At 42.0% G+C, this 19,690-nt stretch overlaps 1 protein-coding gene across 6 annotated transcripts in view; it reads right to left on the bottom strand.

Moving 5' to 3' along the window:
• slmapa (sarcolemma associated protein a) overlaps positions 1-19,690 on the bottom strand; it is a 70,303-nt gene that overhangs the window by 17,959 nt on the left and 32,654 nt on the right. For 2 of the 6 annotated variants that reach the window (XM_072665486.1, XM_072665487.1), the window contains exons 4-16: positions 18,350-18,386; positions 15,171-15,233; positions 14,882-14,977; positions 13,461-13,532; positions 13,228-13,368; positions 12,440-12,577; positions 11,617-11,785; positions 11,267-11,317; positions 8,962-9,024; positions 5,816-5,875; positions 4,417-4,491; positions 2,567-2,647; positions 1,569-1,628 (exon numbers count right to left, since the gene is read on the bottom strand). In XM_072665486.1, coding sequence (XP_072521587.1) covers positions 1,569-1,628; positions 2,567-2,647; positions 4,417-4,491; positions 5,816-5,875; positions 8,962-9,024; positions 11,267-11,317; positions 11,617-11,785; positions 12,440-12,577; positions 13,228-13,368; positions 13,461-13,532; positions 14,882-14,977; positions 15,171-15,233; positions 18,350-18,386 — 1,106 coding nt within the window. The remainder of the gene's footprint in view (positions 1-1,568; positions 1,629-2,566; positions 2,648-4,416; positions 4,492-5,815; positions 5,876-8,961; positions 9,025-11,266; positions 11,318-11,616; positions 11,786-12,439; positions 12,578-13,227; positions 13,369-13,460; positions 13,533-14,881; positions 14,978-15,170; positions 15,234-18,349; positions 18,387-19,690) is intronic. The other 4 variants (XM_072665488.1, XM_072665489.1, XM_072665491.1 and 1 more) reach the window with 3 other exon arrangements.

The following is a 19,690-nucleotide window of genomic DNA, read 5'->3' as shown; positions in this document are numbered from 1 at the left end:
CGCATTAATCCAGCAATTACAGATGAGAGGAACATGACACACGAATGCACCAGTTAGACTCGGCGAGAGGCAATGGAAAGGGTGGGCTCTACAGATTCAGATGATGTTTGAACCGTATTCCTGCACTGTATCATCACAAAAATTCTTGATAAACTCGAGAAAATTCAGAAACTGAATTTGATGCGCCAGCGTTCGCAGACTCCAGAGACCGGTGGGAGTCTTTGTGGGATGCTCTAGAGCCGCCATAGCGAAGGTGTACCAAGCATGGACTTCACACAGTGGAAGAGCCTCCCAAAAGGTATAACCGTGGCGCCCCACAGGCCACTGACGTCAGAGGAGGACGACAACTCCAGTGAGTAGTACAGAGAATTCGACGAGTCACTGTGGAGCAGATAACCTTCATAATTAACACCTTCCATCATCTTCCAACAACATCTCCTAAATTAGGAGGGTGACCATATTATTCTAATATGACTGTGTATAAAGGAATGTTAAAAGAATGAGGCCGCCTTGTAGGCGCTCCAGCAGAGGATGAAAAACGACGCAACTGGAGGCTTTAAAAAGCCAGCCTGGTCATCCTGGAGCAATGACAAAATTCCAGGCTCTCAAATCAGATGGTTGCGAAGCAGCTGAGTTGTAGTGTTATTCAAAAATGCTCCAACATAGTGAGTGAAGGCTTTTTCAGCCTGGGTGGGTGAAGGCAGCTCCTTCTGCGCAGATGACAGATATGACATGATATAAATGGTTAAAGAGTTGGGGGGCTAAAGTCCACTGCCCACAAAGACTCAACACAGTACAAACACTAACCAGAGATTAACAGCAGCTCGAAAGCCATCACTGCTCACAATAGTTCCCAGTCATCACCATCTGCTTATGGGTTTTGATGATCTGTTTATGTAAGTGTCCTCAATGTTAAATCAGTGTTTTATTACGGTCATTTATGGGCTAGCTCATGCTGGTCCCTTTAAAGAGCCTGTAAACGATTACAAACACTGCGTAAGTGCACAAACTGCATGGCAGCAAGTAGCTGATTGGAGGTCACCCCCCTTTTATAACCTTCTCATATTTTAGCATTAATGTATCTGAAGCAACTCTAGTTTATTTTAGCCTCCACTACCCCCGCCCCGGGACGTTCCCTCCTAATTACACTCTAATTGGTTTGCATTCCGATGGTGCCCCTACCCTGTGTTCCCAGTGAGGCGAAAAGTAGGACAGCTGTGGAGATCAGAAAGGAGGCATGAGTCCTCAACTAGACAACTCCAGCCTCCTCACACCTGTTGAACTCTAACAGAGGACACTGAGCACACTGGTGTGACTCAGCTATTAACCCCACTGGATCAGTGTTATCAAGACCATATATAGCCTCCACAAGCAATGCCACACCCTGTGAAGTCTAACAGTTATGTGGCATGCCACTCCACTGACCTCAAATGGGCACCACAGCATAGAGAATATGACTAATGCACCAGGAAGGCTTCAACAGCGTATTAGCGGACAGGTCACAACTTCACAGATTCACAACGAGACGTTTACAAAAGGTGATGACATACAGAGAACACCACAAGTACCTTTAAGCAGAGATACCCTGTTCTGGGGCTCGTTCAGCTCCTGCTCGTCCATTTGTCCGTCTAAGACAGAACCAAAAAGGTGGATTCTAGATTACGGAACGTGCAGTGTGTGGAAAATCACAAGAAAAACACCTGCATACATATACACATATCAAACATCTAAAAATAAACAAAACCATTTTCATAATATTTGTCAAAGTATTCACAATCATAGTTATTTAACACATCTATACACACACACACACACGTATGTGTGTGTATATGTATATATATATATATATATATATATATATATATATATATATATATATATATATATATATATAGTTTGATTACAAAAATATGACTAAGTAGTGTATAATAAAGAATTATTTGGGTTTTTTTGTTTGTTTTTTAGATGTTTGATCAAATATTTGATGACTTTGGGGCAATAAGCCATAAGAGTATAGTTAAAAGTATAATTAAATAAAAATTGTAAATGTATAAAATTGTCAAATTATACAACTAAAAGAGATGATTACCACCTAACATATGAAATATCCAGAATATAAATGTTTTAGCTCAGTGCAATGCCTGATACTACTGCTTTATTCTGTCATTTTCGAAACTTCTAGATGTCTTTATTTCCGATGTTGGGCAAAAACCTTGTACCTCCATTGTTCACTTTTTGACAATATAAAAATCTGCCAATTCTTTATATTTTATCAAATCAAATTCATGATGAAAAGACCAATAGAAATGTTCCAAAAATGACATGGAATAAAACCCTAACCTTTGTTTTACACTGACTTCCATTTAAAGTGCTCTTCCTTCTCTTGTAAAGGTGCCAATTTGGAGATACAAGGTTCTCACATGACAGTGACAATATATTTAAAGATATAACTGATTATAGTATTAAGAACAGATGTTTAAATATAAAACACACCTAAAAAAGTATAAACAGCCATAAAATTCATCATAACCACAAATAAATCAAAGGTAAAAAGCTAAAAAAGTACCTGAAGTGTCGTCACTACTTTTGTCCTTGCTGGGGCTAAGCGTGTCTGACATATCAGACTCTTTAGCATCTATTTGATTTTCTGTGGGGAGATTGGAAGACACCACTTAGGACACAAAGGGGGGGAAACACAATCCAACCAGCTCAAACAGTTCAAAGCAACAAATCCAATCAGAAGTCTTCAGACTCCTCATGCTCACATTTCCAACATAAAAACTAGAAAAACACTTCTTCTCCAAACCAAAATACCAGAAGCAGCTCCGGGTTTGTGTGACTGCAAGAATGAACACCTCCAGTGGTTTCCCCTTCTTCTCCTGACAGCTATTCACCACACATGGTCATATAACCAACCGGGGCTTTCAGAGGGAGGGAGGGGGGGTACAGTTGCATTCTAAAATAGTTTGAGCTTTTGTTCGGGGATCGGTGCTGTTCCCCCGTCAGCCAAGACTTAAAACAGGTCATTTGTGAGCCGGACAATGGAGCGGACTTCAGCCGAGGGGTGGTTTTGGTGGTGGAAACAGAGAGGGTCTGCCACAGGTTTGAACTAACAGAAGAAAACAGGCTTTTCGGTGGGCCTCCAAACATGTGCCACACACCAGATTCTGCTGCTTGGGTATTACAGGTTTCTCAAAGGAGCCAAAAAAAAATAAATAAGTAAATAAATAAAAAATTCCATTACTAATGCCCAACCCCAAAATAGACACACGCGCACACAGTCGATAAGCGTCCTCAAGCGTCCTCCAAAAAGTAATTGCTTGTTACATCACATCACAGCGCTAACGAGCCCAGTACATTAAACACTGACAGAACATGCAGAGCTCTTTTCTGCTGAGAGGAAGGAAAAAAAAACAAAAAAAACAATGAGGTCATTATTGTGGAACTGGTCAACCAGAGCTGCTCTAAGCTGGAAGGCTGTAATCTGGGCCTGTTTTATACTTAAGGATAAAGAGCAGCTGCAACACGTCCAGCTGTGAGATCAGTGGCCGATCGCACTTCACAAGAACCTCTCTCTCTTTCAGAGGACGCTCTAGGAAATGGGAAAATTGGATTTTCCTTGGAATGGTTGAATAAGGAGAGTCGAGTACGAGAACGCCACACACCACCGTTGCTTCTTCAAAAGTAAAGCCCATGTAATTAAAAACCACAATTAATTCCAAAAAAATCCCAAAACTGTTGCGTAACAGTCCTGTCTAGTTAACGCTGACATTCTTTAAAAAGCACCAAAAGCTTGACTAGGCTTACTGTAACCGCTAGTTCAGGAGAATAGCAAGGCAAGGTGTATAGGATAAAAGCTGACTATGTAGACCAGACCCCTGCAAGACAAAAGCCTGTGGAGGGGCAAAAAGGCCAAAAGCTTCTGCTAGGCTGACTAGAGAAGGGCACTAGAATAAATGCCAAACAAGCCAACCAGCTACAACCTCCTCTGCAAGCTCTTCTGAAGACTGCAACATTATCTGGTAAGCGTCTGGAACAATTGAAAATAAATAAATAAAAATATTATATAGTTATATAAAGTTATACAAGTTTGTTTTACAGTTCTAAGTTAGGCTAGGCTAAACTATGCTATGTGGCAGTGGGTTGTTGCAGTGATGTAAGCCAGTCAATAGAAGAACACAGAGCTCATTATTTTTTTCCCTCACCAGCCCATCATTTTAAAGCAAAATAACAGGGTGGTAAAACCACATCAATGCAAACTCACACTTACAATCACTGAACACATAATAATAATAATAATAATAATAATAACAACAACAGCAATTAGCAATTCTAATTATAGGCATCTAAGCAGATTTAGGTGATGTCAGTACTGTGAACCTTAACATGGACTTAAAGTAAATACAAAAGACTCACCTTTTAGTTTGTCTGGGCTGGTCAAGCTGTTGTCATCTGTGGTTTGGTTATTCTGAAGATGTGCATCTATTACATCTGGGGGGAAAAATAAATAAAAATGATTTACTGCTTCAGCTGACCGCTCCCTGTCCTCTGAATAACTAGTCAACCTACACTCATTCTACATAGTACAGTAGTATCGTATTATCAGTTTCATTATTTCTCCTCTCTACTGCGCATCGCAGTATGTATTCCACTCAAACGTTCATGAAGAACGGACCTATAGGAATGCTCCAAAATGACTGAAATGAAAATTGCTTCTCCTTTTCGTTTTACATTTTGGATGCATGACCATATGACTATATGTTAAAGCCTGGGTGTCCAAACAGTCTTCAAATGCAGACGGAAGACCCATCTCTTCCAAGAGTACTCAGTCATGTATGTTGAGTATTGCAGTCTCCATACGGACTTCTGTAATTAGTATTATCTGAGCTTCTTTTGATATCCGAGGGATCTTTTAGATTCTAGCCGAGACAAACTAGCTACGGATGTTTCCTGAGTAAACAGTGAAGCACTTTTGTTGGTCGCTCTGGAGAAGAGCCTCTGCTAAATGCCTTCAATGTAAATGTTAAGCAACACAGGAGAAAAACGCCTCTGTAGATACAACAGCACATGACGTTAATGAGCTCCACTGTCCACTAGGGGGTGTCTGGTGACTTCATTGAGAGCTGCTGATGCAGACGTGGACATTTCTGATTCATTTTAGAACAGCACTGATACTGTAAAGCCAATTAACCATAAATGTCTCAAAATTAACAGACTGTATGAAAATGCTGGGAATTAACAGGTGAGCTGAATCGGGTGTGCCTGAGCAGGGAAAGCAGCAAACTGTGCAGGTGACCGGTTGTGTCTCTTCCTTCTGTAGAGTGGCTACAGAGCTGTTATCCCCTACTGCAAGGGTGTGGAACCACGGTCTAACACAAGCAAAAACAAGATGCCTGATCAACCACTGTGGTGAGAATTAATAGGCCGAGGAGTTGGTCCTAACAGTTGTCTCCACCCCCCCACCCCCAAAAAAAATAAAAAATAAAAAAACACCCACCCAGAAATTCATACATACATAAATTATACAGACAAAGATATATTTTTAGAGACATAAAATAGCACATGTTACAAAATCAAATTTTTGATCAATCTGAATAAAACTAATTAAAAAATAATATAAAAACATAAACAACTGCTCTCATTTACTTTAGGAGGTTTTAGTTGTAACACTTAATGTATTGTATTAGTATGAATTTTTCTTCATACTTATATATTATATAGTATAGAAATATTTATACTACAGAAAATAGCTTTTTCCTGTATACTACCATACTCCATCTACTCAGAACACAAAGAAACCCCTGTCTGATCTTACCATCAAAGTTGGACAGCTTGTGAATGGAAGAATCCACAGCTCCTTTCAGCTGCTTCACGGCTATTCAGAGAGGAGGAGGAGGAAGAGGAGGAGAAGAGCTTATGAGAACATGTTTAACTGTGCTTTGGTCAAGCCTGGTTAAAAACAGGTTAAGTGATCCACAGTCAGCAATGACTTCTGCTAACTGTTGTTACTCAGCACTTTCTGACAGCTTCATCAATTAAATGACAAAATAAGTGTATAAACAAGGTAAAAACATAGCGATGCATTTAAAGTAATGCGTTTGTTGTATAATGATAAAAATAAATAAATAAAAAACATTTTAAAAGCTCATACGCCTTGAAGGCATGCAGGTGAGAGGGAGGAACCCCACGAAGGAGGGAAACCAAGAGTCAGTGGGAAGCGAGATGGTCATAGATAGCATGCAAGAGCTTCTGTGTGGGCCAGTGTTTTGACCAGTCCATGTAAAGGACAGAGAGGGATTACAGTGCCGAGGGGAATATGAGAATCTTCGGGACGGTGTTATAATTAATGGCCTGTAATTTTCAGAAATCAAAATACTGGATTACAGAAAACAGATGATGAAATAAAACTTGAGGCCCTTTCATTTGAACCACTTTAGAGCAATATTTAAGAGTCGCAGCATAATTCATAACAGTTCATAAACATACAGTTTATTATGTGTGGTATGTAATATGCAATTGCCTGGGAACAAATTAAGACAGAATTCATAGTATATACAATAACCAGCATAAATTTAACTAAATAAAAAACTAAAATGCTCCAACACCCCGAGAATCTTCAGAAAAGTTCTAAAAACACCAAAATCAATTTCAATAGTCCGATATGAAGGACCTCCATCTAAAGCTGCGGTCACACTAGGCTCCTGTCAGAATTTTCATAAGCGATGCACCACAATGTGAGATTCTCCTCCAGAGAGAAGCAATTTCACAATCAAAACCATTGGCAGAGCGCATCCTCGGCCAACAGCGCTCCTGCTCTGACCTCTCAAGAGGCTGCCCGGCTCTGAACACCGACCCCAAAATGCTAATGTCTCCATGTCTACCCATAACCATTTCTTCCCCACTGGCTCTTAAATAAATAAATAAATAAATAAATAAATAAATAAATAAATGAGAGAGACCGTAGAAGACCACGACTACCAGCTTTGTGATTTTACTGTTTATTGCAGGAGGGTTAGCCAGCATGCTATTCTCCAACCCACTGCCCCAATCACAGCAGTGTTATATACAGTTCAATACTACAACTCCATACACTCTACTGTACTGCAGCAAGTACATAATCAACAACAACTGGGCTCACTTTTGTATTTTACTTGTTGGTGATAACCATGTTAGCTAGCAGTTAGCCAGCATGATTCTTAGAGGGCTGGCACACAATCACTCACTACCCTAACTACAGCACTTGTACATATATAATAATATAATATAGGGCTGGGCGATATGTTAAAAATACTATATCACGACATTTTAAGACATTTTTATGATGCACAATATTTATCACAATCACAGACTAAATACATCAGATTCTTAAAAGCTACTATTCAAAAGTTGAATTCTACATCTGCTGCACTTCATCTAACTGCACTGTTAGTAATGAAAACTGCAGTGGATTAGTGTTTATTAGGCACTAACAATATCCTTGATCTGCTTAGAAAAGCATACCGTGCATCACAATAACAAAAGTTATCACGATACAATAAAAATATCGTCATATTGACCAGCCCTAACTTAATATAATAGGAGTTTATATATTAAAACTCAGTGTGCAGCACTGCACCGTAGCGAGCAGCTTATCTTCTGACAACTATGCTCACTTTTCAGTGTTTAGTTAGCTCATCACCAGCAGCTCAAAATCGCCCCACTGCCACCAGCCACAGCTGTTTTACGTAGTTTTGTACTACAACACAGTGCGTGGTTCTGTACTGAGGTCAGTCTATAAGGACATGGATGAATTACGCTCACTTTTGTAGTTGTGTCTTTGTGTTTTTACTGGTTATGGTGGGTCAGTTAGCCAACGCTCGCATGCCAACAGCACCAAAGCGAAAACTTTGTTAACCAGGTTTCCAGTCCAGCCCCAGTCAATACCTCCACTGAATGTCCAAATGTTTGTAGACACCCCTTCTAAAAAATACATTAAGCTACTTTAAGTTGCACCTATTGCCACAGATGAGGGGAAGTATTGCCAATAAAATAGGACTCTCTGAAGCAGATCAACCTATGATGAACCTATTGGCACCATGCTGCCTAATGCCAGGCATGGGCTAGTAGAGGGTTATAAAGCCCTCCAGCATTGAGCTGTGGTGCAGTGGAACTGTGTTCTCTGGAATGATGGTTGGTACTCCAACCAATACTTTTGGGATGGGTTGGTGATGTGGTGAAGTGGTTATCAACCATCCAACGTACTGACTTCACTAATGCTCTGTCGCTGAACGTGTTCGAAGCACCTTACAGCAGTGCTTCTCTAAAATCTAGTAGAAAGCCTCCCTCCCTGGACAGTAGAGACAGCTACTCCAACAAAGGCAGGATACACTGTTGATAATAAGCAGGCGTCCCAATACTTTTGCCCATTCACTGTATTATGTCTAGTGTGACCGCTGCTTTCACAGGGGGACCTAACGAGAAGCTCCCTTCCATAGTATTTCATAAAGGCCTACAGCTTACTGGATCCAATCTAACTACAACACTAATCAGGCTTGGTTAATGTTTCAGAGACAAAATGCAAATCTGAATAGCATGAGAAGTGTTGTTGGGAACATTTCAGGGTCAAATATCAGTGTAAGATTACCCTGTGCAAATGAGCACAACATGAGACTGAACTTCTGCTACGGAATCAAGACAAACAAGCCTCACAGATCAGGGAAGTAAAGTCAATTAGCGCTGCAACGCTAACTAAAGACCAAACGGCAACACTCACAGACCACCTTCCTAAAGCCTGACAAGTTGGTCCTAAAAGAAACACTGCAGAAATGGGCAGGAGAGCAGAGCAAATGCTCGGCTCTCCGACATACGTCATAACCTTCCTTTCTTGAGTAAGAACAATTGCTCCCTAGCGGGTCTGTAACCCATTAATGAGACTCATTAGTGCGGCTGTAGAAGGCAGTGGAAGGAATGCTGTGTACTCACGCTGGCACTCAATGAACTGTTGGATTAAAGTGCAGTCCCCTCCACTCTTTAAAAGAAAGTGGTCTAACAAAGAAAGAAAAACCCGCCATTAAATAATAACATTGTTTTAAATGGATAAATAATTTTTTTTTTAAATCCCCCCACTTCAACTTAAAGGATATTAATTAATACAGGTGGTGGTTTGAATAATAGAGCCAGCTCTAACAGGATATGACATGACACGACACGACCAGACCAAACCAGACCAGACAAAGATGCAGAAGGCTGGACAAGGACACACACAGGAAGCTACACATGGATCTCTAAACCGTGAGTCGTACGGCTTGTCTTCGCATTGCCTCACAAATTCATGCCGCTCCTCACCTGATCACGCAAACTAGTCGCCGTTAAGAGTGGACGGTTTTACCCCAGTCAGGACTGCAGTCTGCAATCTAGACCAACTGAGATACTAGCCGCAGGGACGGGCATTGTTTAGTGCAGCACAGTATGTGCACTTAACTACTTAGGTTAATGCTACAGCAACAAGTGCATGGGTGCCCGATCTCGGGCCTGGAGAACTACCACCCTCAAGTGTGTGAAGCCATTTAGACCTGGTCACTTCATGGTACTTGTATCTGGACTGAAAGGTTTTAGCTACATGCATTTACACTTGGTAGTCAAACGCGTTCCCGGTTGTGCCGGCTGAAATCAAGATTGCTGTGCAAGGAGTGAACGAGTGTTTCTTCCCACAAAGCAATTGTTATTGGTTGTTCTGGGAGGAGCTTTGATTGTGGAATGAACCTTGGATGGACTACGGATCCCCGCTGGGGACATCTTATATAAATAAAAGGCTTAGGAAGGCGTTGGAACAAGATAATCAAGTGGCGGTCATGACTTAGTAAGATCTCATAATAGTAGGATCTCGTTCCCACAGCTTAGGATCTTGTTCCCATGCCTTACTAAGTCGTGGCCACCACTTAGGATCTCATTACCTCACCCCTTACTAAGTTGTGCCCACCAGTAGGGTTCTGTAAAAGATTGAAGAGATTACAGTGTGGCTCAGACCTCCCACTGAAGTGGTTTGAGGGACAGAATTAGTATCTGGTTTAAATGACCAGATCTTTTGGTGTGTTTACACTGTCAGACACTCAAATATGAAGTGAATAGGTGTAAACTGAGTGTTTGAGACAACACGCCTGTCTAACATGCCACTGAAGGCCTCCATTACCTGTATCAGGTGCTAATACAGGTCTTCATTATTTGAAGTTAGGACTGCGATTATAGCTGGAGCTCGACTTGGGCTCAATTCCACAGCTTGACGGGACTTGTTCAAAGACTTATTATTAGAATGGGATGATCTGTCCAACACTGCATGTGCCTACCTCTGTGAAACGAATCAGTATTCTGGCTGACTCGAGGAACACACTTGACACACTATGACTGGCGTGAATAATCTACGAGAACCGAAACTGCTACGATGCCACAGCTTCTCTGACGCGCTTTCCAGTTCACTTCATGTTAAAGAGGGGGAAGGTCCATCATATTGTGACGGGTGAGGCATCTGAAAGTCCCCGTCAATGCCCAGTCCAACTGATACAGATACAGAGCTGAACTGAAAACATCACGTCATTCCAGTGTACTTTGTAACTAGTTACGAGCTGCACAATGCAAGTCCAGACACAGATCTTTATTAACTACAAAGTTTACCTTTCCCCCGAAATGTCTTTTACTGTATTCTAAAGAATGAGTGCTACCAGAGGGTTTTTTTTTCTGCCAACTGTCTGTCTGTGGTTTACCACATGCCTCATGTAGACAAATGAAGAACTTACTACAGAACAACGAATGCAGCTGGAGAAGTTCTGAAAACAGTGAACTTCCCCATAAAAATGACGGGAAAAAACAAAACAAAAAACCCTTTAACAACCCTGCTGGATCTTTGTTTGTCTATTTTTAAAGTCTCACTTAACCGAAGCTTAAATAGCTTCTACAATCATCACTACTCCAATAACCTCCATGTGGACTTTCAGATTTTATCTAAGGGCGGGGGGAAGGGCGATATAAAAATAATAACTAATTCTGAGACACTTGAACGGTCACGTGTACGAGAGTGGACTCAACAAACATGCTTGGAGAAGACACATGGCTATCCTTGAAACAGAACAGATCAGAAGCAGAAGCAAAGACTGAAGTCGGACAAACAAAGAAAGAAAAAAAAGAAAGAAAGAAAAACAGGCAACAGAAGGTAAAGCTCTCATGCCAAATTAGTGGGAGAGGTGATGCGAAGTTAGCAGACAACACTAACCGCCATGGGCAAATCCAAACTCACCTAAACTGTTGTTTTCCTTTATGCTTTTCTCCTGAAGTTGCTCTAACCGGACTGAAAAACGACAATGAGAAGATGTGGAATGACCCCCAAAAATAGAAAGAAAGACAGAAATAATAAGAAAGAAAAAAGAACGAGGTCTGAACTGAAGAGCCGTGCAGTTCTAGTTTTACACCAGTGTTTCAAGGACGCACAGGAAGGTATTCCATTCCTCCATTCACAAACCCAGGATGTGTGCAGAAGAACGCGTGCACTGTTCACCTCCATATAAACAAATGGCAGGACAGCGGACGGGCTCGTCCCTCCAGGTGCTCAAAGGTGTAAGCGTGCATGTGCTATACATGTGACCTTACCTTGGAGGGCAGTGAGCCTCTCGTTGGTGAAGTCGTTGTCTGCCTGTAGTGCCTCAATGCGGGCTTGAAGTGCTTGTTCCTTCTCCTCCATCTCCTCAATTCGGAGCTGCAGCTCCTTCTTCTCGTTCTGGCCTTTCTGAGTGAGCTCCTCCTGCCTCCCTTCAGCCAGCTGGAAAAATAAGAAGCTCTCTGAGGCAAGAAAAGGCCAATACTACAAATCACACGCTGCCGTTTCTACCGGGAAATACTAACAGTACCCACTATTTATTATTTTACACTACTAACGAAGGACTCATTAAAACGTAGATATGGTGTATCTATATGTCTGTCAAACTGGCCACCCGACTACCCATGTATCTGTCCGAATGTTTGTGGACACCCCTTCTAATGAATGCATTCAGTTACTTTAAGTTGCACCCATTGCTGACACAGATGTGCAAATACACACACAAGCACTGAGCTGTGGAGCAGTGAAGCTGGAATAATGGTGGGAGCTGTGACTAATACTTTCAGGAAGAGCTGGGGGTGTTGGGGATGAGGTGTGGTGTTGATCATCCAACATCCTGACCTCACTAATGCTCGTCACTGAACGCAATCAAATTCTCACAGAAATATGTTACTAGACCTAGTAGTAGTAGATGACTTAGCAGGTGTCCCAATACTTTTATAATTACTTATTAATATTTAATAACTAATAAATTGGGGGGGGGGGTGTAGATGGGGACAAACAGGCAAACTGACAAGTGGATGGATAGTAATCGTGCCAGCCCCTAAAAACTAAAGCTGTAACCGTGGCCGCTGAGAACACTGCCAAAACACTTGCCTTGATCTTGTCGGTGAGATCCTTGATCTCGTTCACAGCTCCATTGTACTTGTTGGCCAGCTCCCTGAGTTCCTCCTGGGTGCGCTCATTCATCTCCTTCAGATGCGTACACTCATCTTCTGTGTTACTGAGACTCCTCTGTAACACACAAAGAAGCACAAAAGAGAAGGAACAAAATCAGAGCCATAAATCAGTACCAGATCTAAGCTGATAAATGCCAACCCGAACTTTGGCTACTTCAACTATTAGCTTTGGGGAAAGGGAGGGAAGGGGCTTTAAGCACTTCTGTGAAAAAACCCTCCACAGCAGCAGGTGGCAGTAGACTGCATTTTGAAGAAAAGAAAACCTCAAGGACCTGCAAAGCTTTTGGCTGACCAGCTTTAAGGTGCTGTTTGCCAGCTGTTTGCAGTCATTTCTCTCATCATGCAGCCAATCAGAGAACTGTAGCACAGCAGACCTCCACGGCCAATAAGTAAAAATACACTGGCCAAAAAGGCGTCGATAAGGAACAACTACAGCCAACGGTATAGGACACGCCACACAGACTATAGGTGATGGTCTGCCACACTCCACAGTAGCCAACAGAGTATGTTGTATTTCGTGAAACTAATAGACACACTGTTTAAGATGTGTTATTTGTGTGTGTGTGTGTGTGTATAATATATATACACACACACACACATACATTATATATACCCATATACATACAGTTCTACTGAAATACTTAAAACGCCATTTCTCAACATTAAGCACATCCAAAGCAGTGGCCAAGAGGTGGTCGAGCTTACCTCCACTTCCGACAGCTTCCGGACCACTTCAATTTTCTCCTGAAGAACCCGCCTCAGGGACTCTTTGGCTGTAGTCTCATAATTGAGTTTGTCTTCTGTTAAGGCTACTAGCTCCTTGCGGATGCCATCTTCTGTTTGGTTCTAGAAGAATGATCAGGCATTCAGAACTGAGAATTACACACAGATTTAAGCTGCCGAGCTACACTGACTGAGATCACAAAAGAACGTCTTACTTTTGAATATGCCTGCAGCTGATTCCCCATCACTTCCAATCTGGAGAGTAACCGGTCTTCATCGATTAAAGCCTGCAGCAACAGAGACATGTACACAGATGTTACCAACACTTGGCTTTCGTAGAACGAAGTCTTCTACCAAAGGGAAGGGAAGTCCGGGGTGAGGGGTCAGCTGTAACCTTGCCAGGGTGCTTAATGACACTGCTGTTATGCATGTCCTGAAACACTGGCAGTAATATAATCCTCTTTGCGGTCCTGATTATTGATATGCTGGAGTTTGGCTGGACTTGTGAAGTGGATGATCCAAACCAGATGGATATGGATCATCAGAGCTTGTGGCAGGTTGAATTCCGGGTGTCTGGCACACAATTTTCTAGCAGTACCCGCTGCCTCCTGTTTGATGGAAAATCCAGCGATCCACTTGTAGACTGGATCTGGCATGGACAGCTTGGGCAGTCTGGCACAATTGCCTCAAATCGGAGCTAAAGTCCACAAACTAACTCTACAGCAGGTCTCTGGACCTCCGGACCACAAAGCACAGGGCCCAGCTTACTGAATCAGACAGACTTGTTCATGTTTAGTATGTGAACTGCAGGGGGGGCAGCAGAGGGTCAAGAATAGCCTTCCGGTGGGCCAAGACCAGACAGTCAAAGATTGGTTATGGTTAAGGGTTCCTGCTATACGATCCAGTGAGTTTGGCCAGTATCGGATCGATCAGAGAACCCCTTCCGCACTTGTGTCTTTGCAAGCTTGCAAACCCATAACTTTCAGGGCCCCTTTTAGAGCACTCAGAACATGGTTTTTGATAGTAACTTTGAAGACCAGTGTGTGTTCGCTGCCTGAGACTGCCACGCAACAGTAACCTTATGACTGAGGCACTGAAGTTAACAAACCAAGTTATGGGAATTGAGGACGTCCTAGTTCTCCTCCTTTTTACTGGCCAATGCCGATACTTTTCAGTGAAAACAAGACTGGCTTAACACTCACCAACAATAGCACTAGCGATCTATTAAGCACTTATTAAATAAAATCAATCAATCAATCCCGCTTCACGGCCCATTGTTGTCCATTGCCCACTGTGATTCACTGTGCATTAAAATATTTGTGCTTCAATTCAATTGTTTGCATTAGACAGAAATGATAATTTTCCATAACTTTCCCAGGATTCGCATATTCATAGAAACACTGACTCTTATTATTACCATAATAATAATAATAATAATAATAATGATAATAATAAAACACTTCAGCTGTACAATAAATCCAATCTAAGCACATTCATAATGCCAGACCTATGAACATTTATTAAGGGGAAAAAAAGGGTCCCGTTACGTTCAAGGCAACCTGAGCAGCCAACAAAGGAGAAGTCAGACCAATTACAGTACAGAGAATAAGAGTGCATGACAGAGCCTGAAGCATACCTGCCAGCTGCTTTCGGAGGCCTCCTGTGTGCTGGCCAGCAGCCTCTGCAGCGTGGCCAACTTCTGCTCCAGCATCTGCTCCCTATGTAAGGCCTCCTAAAGAGCAGAAACAGGGAGAAACGGCACATTTTAATTGTATGTCCCTTTCCAGTGCACTAGTTTGAAGCCAGAATGTGGGGGAGAAAAATAAACAAAAAGGTAATAAAAATCTGGAAGTGACTTTTTTTATTGTGTTGTAAAGATTAGTAGTACACCTAATTGGCCAGTAGGGGCCAGTGTTGCATCATACCTGCAGGTACTGGGAGAGCTGAAACAGTTCCTGAGAGTACATACTGGGCGTATTTGCGGCAACCTGGAGGGTACGAGAGGGAAATCACCGTAAATAGAGTTAATGTACCAGACAAGTGCTTCACAAGCATAGTGTGTACAGTAAAACTGGATTACCCCACCACAACGAATCATATGAATCATTTGCAAAGCAACCCGACGGTTGGATTCAGTAAAGTGAACCATGTTAAACGCCTAGCTTTTTGCATGTACAGGCATTTCTGTGGACTGCACACAATTCCCTGGAAGCAACAGAGACACCGGACCACCCAGTACATGCCACATCCAAATGAGCTCAATATCATATCTGACAATCTAACGGACATGACGAAAATCTGCAGTAACCTCAGCAGACGGAAATAGGGCCAATCAAACTGACAGTGTCCGATGCTGAAGTCAGATACGCAAGGGGTCGCAGGCAAGGGCATGAGCGTCTGTAAACCAGCACCAGTCTGACAGACCAACACTGCTGAGGTCTGAGAGGGAAGCTGTACTGTACTGCTGAACATACTGCACATGACAGCAGTGACTGGTCAGAAGGAAGAGCTGTTACTAAGTAACGGGATCAAAGACCTGCTGTAATAATAATAATAGTAATAATAATTTGCATCATAATGAAATTGCTGATAGCTGGTATAATTATGAATGCGACTACTACTGATGGGTGCGAGTCATTAATTAGGCACTAAAACACTATTTAGTCAATAAGCAGCATCATACGGACATCTGATCAGAAGACAGACACTTCCAATGGAGATACCATTTGAGTCTTGAAGCAACGTCTGAAGCCATGGGGAGAGAGTTGCTAGGCTACCTTTTCTATCTCTTAAGAGTCTGGAAGGTTTCAATGTAGAACGGGGCCAAAAAACGCCTACTTTGACAGAAGGAGGCAGATTGACTGATGTGTAGATTATCAAAAAATCTACTTTTAAAAAGATGGGTTTTTATGAGCTTCACAAATGGTTGCGGACATAGTGCAAAAATCAGTCCAAAATATATATAATATATATAATGATAATTCATATCAATAATTTAAAATCATTTAAATTATATAAATAAATAAAAATTTACACATTACCCAAGTTACACATTACCTAAATTACAAAATATCTGACATTCCTCAATTACAATAAAAAAAATATTCTTATTTTATTAACCCAGTAAAATGCTAATATTAGAATAAACACTAATAACATCCCAAAAAGGTGGTGGGATTCCATCACTGTGCTCATTAAAACATCTCCAAAGTTCTCCTCATGGGTCCAGTATTATTTAGAGTTCTCATCAAACACCCGGTTTGGTAAATTAGTGCTTAATGATGGTAAATCAGGTGATTATCAGGGATATATACAGATCAAAAGTTGTCTTATCCAGTAGAATATTTTCTATCCTATATCCAGTAGCTATATGTTGTTCCGAAAGTCTCATTCTGTCATGTCACGCCGAGCAGATTTCACTTTAAAAGGCAGTCACTGTGCAAACTGACCAATACGCCAAATCCACTCTTAAAAATAAAAAGGTGCGCCAAACAGTTCTTTGAGCGACGAAGGAACTACTTCGGGTTCCATAAAGAACCAGGTCAGTAAAAGGTATGATGAACCTGTGAAGGGTCTATACCTCAATCACCCCAACACACCTGACCAGTCGAGGCAGGACTCCACGGACTCCTCTGAAGTCGCCCGGGTATATCAGATACTAAACTTGCAGGACTTAAAGGATCTGATGCTAGAGTCTGTGGATCCTCTATGGAGCATATTAGTGAGCGCACCAGACAATCCCCACAAGCTCGGTCTGCTGATGTTTTGGTGATGTTCTGACCTGTTGTCTAGACATCACAGTTTGGCTCTTGTGGTCAAAGTGGCTCGGATCCTTACGCCTGACCATTTTTCACTGCTTTTAACACCTTCCTCACCTTCAAGAACTGACTGTCCACTTGCTGCCTAATATATCCACCCCTTGACTGATAGCGGTCACTGTAGATTAAGATAATCAATGTTTTCAACCTCTACCGTCAGTGGTGCTAATGTTATGGCCGACTGAAGTAGATTTGTCATCAGTCTTCACCAACTGATTAGGGACGACGAATTGACACTGGTGGTCCGTCTTTGAGTTTTGGAATGATGGCTGTTTAGCATCGACCACAGGCAGAGTGACTGAACGCTTTCTCCACGGTAAACAACAGTGGACAAAACCCAGCCACAGACATCTCACTGACCCATGACTCCATTCACACAAATCATTTTAGCAGCGTGTGGGATCAGATCGACACTGAGGTGACGAGTCGTGGGGCCAGTTCTGAACACAATAAGTATAGAGAGAACGGAGACGGGAGGCTGAAGGGCAGGGAGAAAAGGTTTAATTAGATTTGAGTTTGGTCAGTAATGTGATTAAGGGTTCTAAGAGAGTACAGAGCACTTTCTGGTCTTTGGAGAAAGACGACTCTGTGCCGAATGCATCTCGAGAGTGAATTCCTCACCGTCCCAGAGGAAGGTATGAGAGGAGAGCTGCCGGCCAACGAAAACTGCATTATTTATTTGAGGCTGGACCACCCTGAGGATGCTATTCATGAATACGCCATGACATCTAGGGCTATAAACAGTGCCCGCTGAATGACGAAGCTATGCGCCTTATGGGTGGATACAGGCAATCGGTGATGTAACAGACCTGTGACCTAATGCCCTGGTCATGTAAAGTCTTATGGCTTTGAATTACTCCAAGCTTAGCGTAGCGGCTTTTACTCCTAAGAATACAGCGTCCGGAGCAACCTCAGCAGTGTGCGAATGAAATGAAAAGGAGATCTTTGAGCTGAACCGAAAACACTCAGTGATGAAAGCAAACCCATGCATGAGCTGAAAACGACTAAGTGGAAAGAGGCCCTCAGGGCAGCAGTAGTAGCGTTCCCTTCCAGAGTCCAGGGCAAACATAGTAGAGTGAAGTGAAGATGATGTCATAGGAGTGCTGTAAACACTGGACGGAAAGGAAGCGCCCCACATGCTCAACTCTGAGAGAACACAGATGTCTCACTAAGACTGGGTTCAAATCTATACATTAAAACTCCATGAAAGAGAAGCGACAGAGGCAGAAAACAGGCCCACAAACCCACCACCGAAACCCCCCCCCAGAAGAAGAGACAGGACTTACCTTATCAACAGGCAGTGGTAGTGGTGCTTGAATGACACTGAGAAGAAGAAAACAAGAGAAACAAGACTATTAATGGATCAAACCGATGACTGTCTAACCCCATGGCCGTTCACCGCCCTAATCCATGGGAGTTCACAGGCAAGCCAGCCAAGTCTGACACAAATGCTTGCTCTCAGCCACTGCGAGTAAATGCGAGCTTAACTTTGCTCCGAGTTAATGTTTAACAGTGACGCAGCTGCTTCTAAATGCACCTGAATGGCAGCAGAGTAACCATGGAGCTGAGGCTCAGCTGTAGATAAGAGTTCGAGATTCTGCTAAGATGCAAAGTGCCCCTGTGTTTACACTCAATCAGAGGTTAATATTTCCTCATCTTCTCAGTTCAATTGATTTCTCTATACTTGAATTTATATTACAAACACTTCACTTAAACTTATTCACAGCGAGTGCGACAGTCATACTGTCAAGCAGGATTCAAGGTATTCATTTACATTGAAGGCATTTAGCAGACGCTCTTATTCAGAGAGACTTACAAAAGTGCTTTGCTATTTACCCAAGAAAAACCTCAGCTAGTTTGAATATGAATTATTTGAAATAATTCAAAGATACCTCTAAGTTTAGACATTACTAAACACAAGTCAATACAGTCACCACTCTGCTGTTCGCCCAAGTATTCTCGGAAGTGGTGGGTCTTCAGTCTGTGTTTGAATATTGTATTTGAATTGATCTTTTACCATAAACAAAAAATTATAATAATAATAAAAGAAAAGAAATTGCAGCACAAAGAAAGTGTTAGTTTTGTACTATGAAGCTGATATGTTTTGGCGAGACCCCAAAAACAAAACCCCAAAACACTGTTCTGTACCAACTGTGAAGCCTGGTGGTGGTAGTAACGGTACTCTGGGGCTGCTGTGCAGACAGTGGGTGACGTAATGAAGGAGGACCACCTCACCACAATTCCTCAGAATCAACTAGACGGTTGAAACTTTTGGGTGTTCCAACAGGACAATGACCCCAAACTAGGACTACACTAAACTACTGTTGAGCTTTCAGATTCTAAATTTAGTTGGAGTCATTTGCTAACCAACAGTTAACACAAAGAAGAATACCTTATTCTGGTTCACTGTTTTAATGACCTTTTGTGCTAATGAATAAACTCCAATATCTTTTTCTCAGGCAGAATGTAAAATCAAGGAAGTGCAAAGTATCAGCTAAATAAACAAATACAAATAAAAAGTTTCCTATAATTTTCCAGCTTGGCAAAAAAAGAAAAATGTGAGAATGTAACTTCAGCTTTCAGTCTGGAAGGAGTGTGATGCCTTAGTTTGTATTAGTGGCTTTTAT

Source organism: Salminus brasiliensis, chromosome 21 (assembly GCF_030463535.1).
Source record: "Salminus brasiliensis chromosome 21, fSalBra1.hap2, whole genome shotgun sequence".
Taxonomy (NCBI): Eukaryota; Metazoa; Chordata; class Actinopteri; order Characiformes; family Bryconidae; genus Salminus; species Salminus brasiliensis.
This window is presented reverse-complemented; position numbering and strand designations above follow the sequence as displayed.